The sequence below is a fragment of the Cyprinus carpio genome, chromosome A14 (genome assembly GCF_018340385.1).
Source record: "Cyprinus carpio isolate SPL01 chromosome A14, ASM1834038v1, whole genome shotgun sequence".
Taxonomy (NCBI): domain Eukaryota; kingdom Metazoa; phylum Chordata; class Actinopteri; order Cypriniformes; family Cyprinidae; genus Cyprinus; species Cyprinus carpio.
Genome location: NC_056585.1, coordinates 21,074,879 through 21,085,208, shown reverse-complemented (window position 1 = coordinate 21,085,208; position 10,330 = coordinate 21,074,879). Strand labels below are relative to the sequence as shown.

General features: G+C 36.4%; 1 protein-coding gene across 1 annotated transcript in view; it reads left to right on the top strand.

The window, feature by feature from the left end:
- Positions 1 to 2,830: 2,830 nt before the first annotated feature.
- Positions 2,831 to 10,330, top strand: part of LOC109102042 (transcription factor COE1-A) — a 123,396-nt gene continuing 115,896 nt past the window's right edge. The window contains 5 exon segments of the mRNA XM_042770196.1: positions 2,831 to 3,727; positions 4,829 to 4,997; positions 5,824 to 5,887; positions 6,776 to 6,795; positions 6,797 to 6,832. Coding sequence (XP_042626130.1) covers positions 3,594 to 3,727; positions 4,829 to 4,997; positions 5,824 to 5,887; positions 6,776 to 6,795; positions 6,797 to 6,832 — 423 coding nt within the window. The 5' untranslated portion in view covers positions 2,831 to 3,593.

Below are 10,330 nucleotides of genomic sequence, written 5' to 3'. Positions count from 1 at the left end.
GAACCAGAATATAAATGATGTTGTCTTCACAAGTCCCCTCCAGTGTGAGTTTCTCCTCCATTCATTTCCGTTTGTGTGTCTCTCAATGTGTGTGTAAAGGCCTTCAACAGAACAGCCAGGTTAAGATCAAGTGTCACAGCAAAGTTTATTTGTTTAAACTTATAAATATTTGTTTATAAGTTTATTTTATTCTCTTCCAATCTATATCTTGATAAGGGCTTTGTTGTAATGTACATATAATCAAAAGTAGGTCTACTATCACATTTTAATTCTGATTTTTTATAAGGACAGTTTAGCCAAATATTCTGTTAGGGTAGAGTGGGGGAAACTTGTTGTTTTGTAGAACATCACAGTTATATGATATGAGAATAGTAAGGCCATAGGGAGTATGTGTTAAGAAAATGAGAATGACATCATTCATCAAAATTTAGAATGATGTCATTTTTTTTTTTTTTTCCAAACCTAGTCTGTGGGGTAAAACACCCTCAGGGGGGCACAACTAACTGTAGTTACTCTGTTGTAAGCATCAGATCCTTTGTTTTTCCATCAAATGTATTCTAACTAGCTGGTCGAATAAAAATAATTAGACTTTATATTTAAAAATTACCCCAATTTAGCATCAAGTAGCTTGTTAGCTAGCCAGTTAGCATCAGCTAACAATATTTTTCAAATAGGCTATAATTTTGTCATTTATAATTGTTTATTATATTCTAATCAATTTTAAGCTAAACCTGCCTGTACTCTAGTTTTGTAAATGGGGGCAGACTGGGGGCATTTTATCCCACCTTTGGGCCACAAGATGGCAATGTATTAACAACAACCATCAACAACCCGACTCCCTTATCAGACCAAAACAATGAACCCAAAACACTTCAATCTACACAAATCAAATTACACAAACAACACCAGCTGAAACCCTTATTTCTCAATTTCTCTGCAACGTCAAACTGAGATAGTAAAGTCAGAAGTAGGCTAAAAGCCTACTGGTTATTTTGTTACATTAATAAAGTCAGAGTAGGCTAAAAAGGTCCTACACAAAGTCAAAGTAGGCTAATAGCCTACTAGTTATTTTGGTTGACCATTAATGAACACAGTTATTATCAAGTTGTAATTTATCGCAGGTCTGACCATATACGTAAATATATAATATATATAGGCTATACTTGTAAGGATTTACTGTATTCTATCAAAATTACTCGACAATGTTAATAGACTATTTTTATATAGATATATAGCTAGCCTATAAATATATAAAATGTTGACATGCGGCCTTATCGTTTGAAACTGACAAAAGTAGCCTACTGACTGAATTAGTCTATCCTATGTGACAAGAATTTCATGGTTATTTAATTAAAATAGAACTTGTCGCTGTCATCAATATGTATGGTTAGTAGGCTACTCATCAACGACAGCGTGATGTGAACATCTGTTTTACAAATCAAATAGAACTTGTCGCTGTCATCAATAGGATTAGCCTAGTTATATTATATAAAGGTTAATTTGACATTTTTATGTGATTATCATAAATACGGGCACATGATTTATTTATTTATTATTTTTTTTTATTATTATTATTATTTTTTTCCCACGCACATACCCAGTTGAAGCTGTAGATCCCTATATATATTTAGCCTAAGTGATGCACAAAACGCGTTTAATAGGCTAAAAAATGGCCACTGTTTCTTATTTGTACACTTGAAAATACACCGTTTCCACTGAGACTCCTTGTGTAGTTTCTGCCACTTAAAACTGCTGTGTGGGAACATAAATATAGAGGGACCCAGGGGGAGCAGAATTTCTCTCTGCCTGACCAGCACTGGATTGGACGGGACTCTCTTTTACTTAGTTGCATTCTAAATCTAAAACAGAACTGCTGTTGGTACAATGTCTGTTTCCTGTGCATGCGCTCATTTTTTGCCATTTCTAAAATAGGCCTAATAATAAAGCTTTATAGTTGCATTATAAATCTAAAAACAGAACTGCTATGTTTGAAAAATAAAAAACACAAACTGCTGTAAAATGGTTTGCGCTCCCAGCATTTAGCTACTCTTCTCGTTTTATATCGAATCTGACAAAGCAGCTGTTAAACTGTTTGAGTCTGAATATCCAGTTTTGTTTGATGCATTTACTCTCGTTTGCCAGAACAGATGTTTTATGGATTATAATATCTGTACATGACTTCTTTATCAGCAATGCCTTTTTGTTTTTAAATAGGCTACAGTGTATGCCTCTTAAATAATTTGAATATGTTGAAAATAAAAGCGACGAACTTGTATTGCAATGTTTTAATGTATTTTTTAATAAATCTTTTAAGGACTAATTATGACTCAGTTATTAATTTCCCCACATTAGTTTTCAAACATGTCACATGAGCTAAGGTCTCTAGCCTACATACATTTAATAAAAACTCTCGTGTTTTAAATAAAGAACAATATTCTATGACCGCGGCTGCTTGGGGTTGTTTCAGTAAGAACAAAAGTTGCCTACATTACCAAAGTTTGTAAGAGTTAACAAATGCTCAAAAACAGAAATAGCGTTTGCCTAGCAGGTAACCATAGCAACAGTAGGCTGCTTGAGCACTTTGTGTCAGGACCATTATCGATATTTCAATAAAAAAAAAAAAAAAAAAGACTGTCATTTATCACTTTATTATAATAACTTTTCTCAAAAAAAAAAAAAAAAAAAAAAAAAAAAAAAACCTGTTGCGTTTTAAAACAAATAACTCAGGGTCCATGTGAACCACTTCAACTTGGCTTCAATCCCGCGCTCCGGCAGGCAGTTACTCGCGTGACATTTAACGCGCACATGACTTCTTTCTAGTTTTCTCTCTAAACACTCCGCTCGCTAAGTGGGCAGGGCAGGCTGTGATATCTAATTAGGCGACGGGCTTCGTGGTTGGGTGGACAGCTAATGGTAGTTCTGCTTTACTTATGTTTGGGGGGTGGCCCCGCGTGCGCAGTCACTCCCTTCTCCTCTTCCTCCTCCCTTTGGGGTTAGTTTGCTTGTGTTTAGTTCCCAGAGACAGTCAAATCGGATTCCTTTGGGAAAGGACACAAATCACTCCCGTTTCAACACGGAGAATAGCGAGGGAGCTGTCTCCACAAGGGTCCACCTCTCCTGGTTGATTTCATATTGCTCATTCATGTGATTTGATCAGAGAATACTCTTTGTGGAGAAAGATAAGAAAGGAAAGAAAAGGAGGAGAAAATAAAGAGAAAAAAGTCTCTGGATGATGACATTTGATCTAACCCTCAGTGAAGACTGTTCTTGATCCTATTGTTTCTTAAAGTGACATTAGACTTTTTTTTTTTTTTTTTTTTTTTTTTTTTAGACGGTAGACCAAAGGGACCTCCAGTCTAATCTTGCAGTTTTTGTTTGTTTGTTTGTTTATTGTTGCACGGTGTTCCCAAACCTGGATGTTGACACCTCGCGTTTCTTTTGGCACGTCGCTCTATTTTCTGTTTCAGAGAGGAAGCGCTAATAGAGACAAACGCGGTGACACCTGCTCACCCATACACTTCTCACTGTCTTTTTTAAAGGAGCGATCAAAAGAAGCAAGCACCGACTGAGACGGTGACAGGAGTCTTTTTTTCATGTTCGGGATTCAAGACAGCATTCAAAGGAGCGGGAGTAGTATGAAAGAAGAGCCCATCGGTGCCGGGATGAACGCTGTCCGGACATGGATGCAGGGTGCCGGGGTGTTGGATGCAAACACAGCCGCTCAGAGGTAAGCCGGCGGCGGTCTTCAGCGCTACGGGAACGACTAGACGGAATATTGTGCGCTTATCATCCTGGGACGACACAAAACGCTCTTGTAGCCTACATCATCCTAATCAGTGCGCGCTATCTGCTTATTAATAAACAGGTGACAAAGAGATTGATATATTGCTGCGAAGTCGTGGCCTAATGGTTAGAGAGTCGGACTCCCAATCGAAGGGTGTGAGTTCGAGTCTCGGGCCCGCAGGAATTGTGGGTGGGGGGAGTGCATGTACAGTTCTCTCTCCACCTTCAATACCACGACTTAGGTGCCCTTGAGCAAGGCATCGAACCCCCAACTGCTCCCCGGGCGCCGCAGCATAAAATGGCTGCCCACTGCTCCGGGTGTGTGTTCACAGTGTGTGTGTGTGTTCACTGCTCTGTGTGTGTGCACTTCGGATGGGTTAAATGCAGAGCACTAATTCTGAGTATGGGTCACCATAATTCTATAAATAACACTACACTAATACAAGTTCATAGCATCCTCTTCGGCGTGCTTTTGGCACCAACAGACAGAATGCTTGAGTTGTCATTAAAACATTAAAACGTTTTTTTTTTTTTTTTTTTCTAACAATATTATTTCTAATGTTAAAATAGACATTTGATTATTTTTTTTATTTTTTTTGCATTGATTCTGTAGCTTTAAATTTTAAATACTGAATTTAAAAGACAATCTAGACCTGTAGTTTGCCACAAGCAGCTGAACATAGTAGTTAGATTGAGTTATATTTATATTAATTAATTTTGATTAACAACAGTTACATATATTATTGTTATAAAATGCTACTTAAGAGAATACAAAAAATTAAACCGTTTACATAGAGTTTTAATTTCTGTTTTTAAAAGACTAGCCTATCATTTTATAGGCTATATTTATATTTGTTTAAACTATTGAACTGTCAAAAGTACAATTTTTGCACTGCAATTTGAAAACTAAAAAAAAATATTTTTAACCTTTTTAGGTAATTGTAATTAAATAATCACAAAGATAGGATATTGTTTTTATTTTATTTTTTTAAATATACAAATATAAATCTTTAATCCTCTCTCTGTCTGTCTTGTGTGTCCATAGTGGAGTGGGTCTTGCTCGAGCACACTTTGAGAAGCAGCCTCCTTCAAATCTTCGCAAATCCAACTTCTTCCACTTCGTTTTAGCGCTATACGACAGACAAGGACAACCCGTGGAAATTGAAAGAACCACTTTTGTTGGATTTGTTGAAAAAAGAAAAGGCAAGTGAAACGTTCTCTTTTGCATATTGGTTTTGCAAATTTGAATGAAAATGGCTTGTCAATTATGATAATTATTATAGACTAATAGATAAAATGCCATTGATATTATCCTAAAATTTAAAGCTTATTTGCCTATACTTATTTTTTTTTTTTTTTTTTTTGCATTAAATTACTGTTCTGTCATGAATCTCTTAAACCTCCATTTAAGTATTTTATTTAGTTTCATATTTTTCCCTTCAGTTTTCTGCATTTACTAACACATCTGTATAGTTTGCAGAAATGTTACAGTGATAACCTAATGTCATAAAGTTAATATTTCCTTTCAATATGCTATTAAAAAAAACTTTTATTTTTTTTTATTATTGTGAAGCAATGATATTAACCATATGATGCTTTAATAAAAAAAAATATTCTAGGCAAATACATTTTTTGTAAGCAATTCTGAGCGAAGTGTCTGCTGATTTCATTAAAAGATGGCTATTAATGCGTAGGCTACTGTATATTTAGACACTTTGTACACGTCTATACCCCAGGAACATTGTTACTGAATGGTGAAATCACACTGTACAATACACAAAACTTTTTCTTTTTTTCTTTAAAAACGTGAGTAGTTTTTTTTTTTTTTAACCCGTTATACTCAGTGAAAAATGATTATATTTTGTACCTTTTTTTTCTCGACTGGCTAATGCGCGTTTGCAGTTTTTTTTTTTTTTTTTCTTTTTTCCCCGGCCTCCTGGTCCGCAGGGGAATAGCGTGGAATAGCCGGTCTGACTCACGGGGCTCGTCAGAAATAGTCAAATAGGTTTTTCTTGCTAACCATCGAATTTATTTTTGCAGGAAACTGCCGGAGAAAAGACAAACAATGGGATCCATTACAGATTGCAGCTTCTTTACAGCAACGGTAAGAAGGAAGGCATCATCTAAGACTCATTGAACTTTGCATAAACACATTAGGGATTTACTTCAGCGCGACAATCTGAATAAAATAAAAAGACAGCAAGACTGATAGAACGACAAGGAGGGGTGACAAAGAAATAAATAATTCATTATGTAGCTAGATCAAACTGATTAAAATAAATATAATGTCCTGCATTAATGATACTTTAAATAATAATAATAATAATAATAATAAACTGTTATAACAATTCGTATAATTGTTCAAACAAAAGAGATTAAAATGCGCAGCAAATTCGTAGTGTTTTAACTATAAACATTAATGAAGCATAAAACGATCCCCATTAGTGCACTTTTCCGGTTACGCGTTTTCCAGAAATATGCACTTCATTTTTGATGGAAGCTAATGGCCTGGCCATAATGAAAGTACACTCTTTTCTGTCTGCTAATGTGGTAAATGACACCCAGGCGTTAGAAAATTTGTTGCGCCAGGCTCTCACGTTCCTAAACCTTTTTATTTGGCGTTTTAAACATATATAGCTATCTGTAATTGTTATTTTTGAATATGTCTATTTCACTATTTTATAAGCTGCACATTTTATTTTTTTCTTATATGCTTTTTCTTTCTAAAAGCTATTTTTGTTTTAGTTTATGTGTGGGAGTCTATTTAAGTTTAAGTTTCATCCAAAGCCATTTTTTCCACAATCCTTTAACACCGTCTGGAGTCTATGTTGGGTTGGATTGTCTAGACATTTGAAGATGCTATGTTGTATTAAAGCCATGCCATTGTGAATGATAAATATATACCTGCCCAGATTCATTTCTGATCCATGTTTGTGTGTATGTCCTGCATTTTATTGTAAGTTAAAGAGGACTTATCTTCTCTCCTCTACAGGCATCAGAACAGAACAGGACTTTTTATGTACGCCTGATTGACTCCATGACCAAACAGGTAAGACGTTATTTCAGATTCCCCACAGTTCATGAGTGAATCATCTGGTGAAAGTCTGTGTGTGATTTGCAGCGAGAGTGAATGTGTGCATGTGTGCCGTGCACCCCTGGTGAGTTTGGGGTTACACACTCTAGCACGCCTCAGGGGCACGAGGATCGGTTAGTTTTTAAAAATGACATACTCTCTCTGGGACATCATTTAAGATGACTGAGCGTATGCATGTATTTATGTGCATACGTGTGACAGTGAGATTGATAGCTAAAGAGAGACAGAAAGAAAGAGACTTTCAGTTGTATTCATTGTCTGTCACAGGGGATTATCCAGCGGTGCCTTTCAATGTTTAAACAGCATACTTTGAGTGTATGTGCGCCTGACTCTCATGCAGCGACTATGGATCTATCTGTGCATATTCAAATGTGTTGTGGGAACAGATGTGTGTTATGAACAAACATGTATGAAGATGGTTATAGCTTGTTGTATTAACTGTGCAGGTTGTGAGCTTGAACCATGGAGAAAAACTTATATGAGAAAACACAGGGCAGCGAGAGTGACCTCACAATCTCATATGTGGTGCTCTTCCTTTTCCCCCTAAAACAGAAACAGCCTCTCCCCCTCTCTCATTCTCTTTTTCCCACTCGCCCCCTCGCTTCCTCTCTCATGATCTCTGTCTATAAATGTTGTTTTGAAGACACTTTAGGGATGTGTATTCAACAACGTAAATAGTTGCAATTCAAGTGTGACAATAAATTTGTTCAAAGTTTATTTTTAATATAAATTTAGAATACACCTCAAATAAATATGCAAAGTTATTTTGATTAATATGTAAAATAATTGTATTTCTTATGAGCTGTTTTCTTAATAGTCATTTTGTATGACAAGTAAAAATGTATGTATGTGTGTGACCCCGGGCAGGATGAAGTGTGTATAGATATGAGGTAATTAACAGGCGGTGTGACAGACAGCCTAGTACATCATGTGATTTAAACATGCCAGCAGTTCAATTCAAGTTTGTTTGTATAGAGCTTTTCACGATACAAATTGTAGCAAAGCAACTTTACAGAAAATTAAGTTGCTACAATATATTTAGTAGTAGCTTATCAGTGGGTAAAGGCGCTCCTTAACTAGGGCTGTGCAAAAAAATCGAATACAATCTAAAAAACCATGTCTTCACAAAAAAATCTAATACTACAGTAATTATTATAGCAATTGTTATGTGTGCTGATTGAGAAGTGGAGAGTGAGAGAAATACTAAAACTCATCTCAGAGTTATTTATTTTAATTTGGTGCTTATTTTGTCTAAAAGTATAAAACATTTAGTCTTTTGCAGAATGTTATCTTTAATTTATTATAATTTGTATATATTTTTTTTCAAAACAACGATAAATTAATGTAAGAATTTTGTAAGAATTTTTAATATTAATTTTACAATTATCTATATTTCCTTTTAATAATACATTTTTATTTTATTATTTTTTTAATTTTTATATATTTAAAAAAAAGCAAATATTACATTTTCACTTTTGTCATGACCAAAATCATTTATTTCTATTTAGAAATTCCTACTACAAAATCCCTGGATGTTACACTTGCCACTTGTGTGATTTGTTTGTGGTTTATAATTTCCTTTGCATGAATGTTTATGTGTGAGAAGCTAGGTGCTGTTACTGATGCTAGTTCTTGCCCTCGCTCTGCTCAGCGGTTTGGCCAGCGTGTAGCGGGACAGATTTATGTGTGTGGGTGAAAGGCATGAGCGTTGTGCTGAGGTAGAGAGACTGTTCTCTGACACCCCTGAGGTAAATACAGTGGCCAGGGGAACTGGCCTTGGCTCAGCCTTTCACTGAGTGTCTCAATAAATAGCCGTTTATCTCCCCAGGGTTGTCTCCCACGTGCACATATATAACTGACTGATTTACTGGCTATTTCTGTGGCAAACGGCCCTGCCGTACCTGTTAATGATGTGGTGCCACTGAGTGAGTGAGAAAGAGAGTGTGTGAAAGAAAGTTTGGCAGCCGAGTCAACGTGCTAGCTAGTATCAGATAGTAAAGCATGGTACTTTGAAATAAACTTGGTATTTGCAAAAAATGTGCAAAATTGACACCTTTAGGGGTGCAAAAGCTTGTCAGTGTGGCAGTACTGATGAAGAAACAACTGTACAGTTTTACCCCTAAACTGTTCATAGTAGTACCTTAAGGGTACATATTGTTACACTGAGTTACAAAGTTATCTTTTTAAGTGTTATCAGTTACAAGCCCCTAAAGGTACAGTGTATGTACTTGATATTAACATGGTATGTCCAAAAAGCATATATATGAATACCATGTTTTGGGGTACTGCTCAGGTCTTTCAGCAACAAAAGACTGTTTCACTACATTTCCCAGAATCCCTTTCTCAAATGTACATACAATACCTTTTTGCAAGGTGCAAGATATATTTACTGTTGTTCAACAAATTCTTGAGTGCGAAATTCAGTAATTCCAATAGGAATCAACTTAATCAGTTTTTTGAGGGTAAAAAAAAAAAAAAAAGCAGATTTTCATAGCATGTTCATGTTGGTCAAATTGTTTCACCGCAGTGACCAACAGAAAGCTGTTTGGTATGAAAGTGACATCAGTAAACTATTGACAATAAACAAAGGATCCACAAAATTTTGCTAATGTTGAACACACTTTTTTTTTTTTTTTTTTTAAGACAAACTGTTAAGACAAACTGGCTTTATGTCTGGCTTCTCTTTAGACTTCTCTGCTCTCGTTGTCATTTGACTGTGCCAAGTTTTTCTCATTCATGTCAGCATGAAACACAGCTTAGGTTATGACTGAGTGTTAGCTGGTCTTTAAACGCCTTTCAGAAAACCCGGTCCAAAACCACTCTGCGGTGAGCAGTCAGCCTACATATGCTGAGGAGTGCTCGCAATGTGTTTAAGATTTCCCATCAAAGCCCCATAACTCTTTACAGAGAGGCTACAGAGCGCCTCTCCACTCAGCATGTGCAAGCTTTGGCAGTGTCGTGCCGGGAGGGCTGATGAGCAGGTTTATAGAGCTGTTCAACACACACTTCTCTTTAGCACTTAGCAAGGCGGTAAAGTCCAGTTGCCTGACCACACAGTTAGCTTCTGTACATACACACAGCTATAAGAGACAATCAAACAACTTGGGCTAGAGCTGCATGGATCAACTTTGCGTCAAAATCAAGAAACGGTTCAAGTTAAGCACATGGAAATGGACATATTCAACACTCGTCTTGTGCTCACACGCTCAAAAAACGCATATACGCTTTTTTCCGGTTTGCCTGCGGGAATGGTTGGAGCGGGGTGAGGGGAGATGGAGCGGGTGTCAGACTTACATGCCATATCTGTGATCAATGCATGAGCTTGTGACAGATCTGATGAAGACAATGCCAGTAAAAGACTCTCTCTCTCGCTCTTTATCCTTCCATCCAACTCCTTACCTCAACAGCTGAAGCGCAGAACAAAAGCGAATCACATACACAGGCTTAATTTGT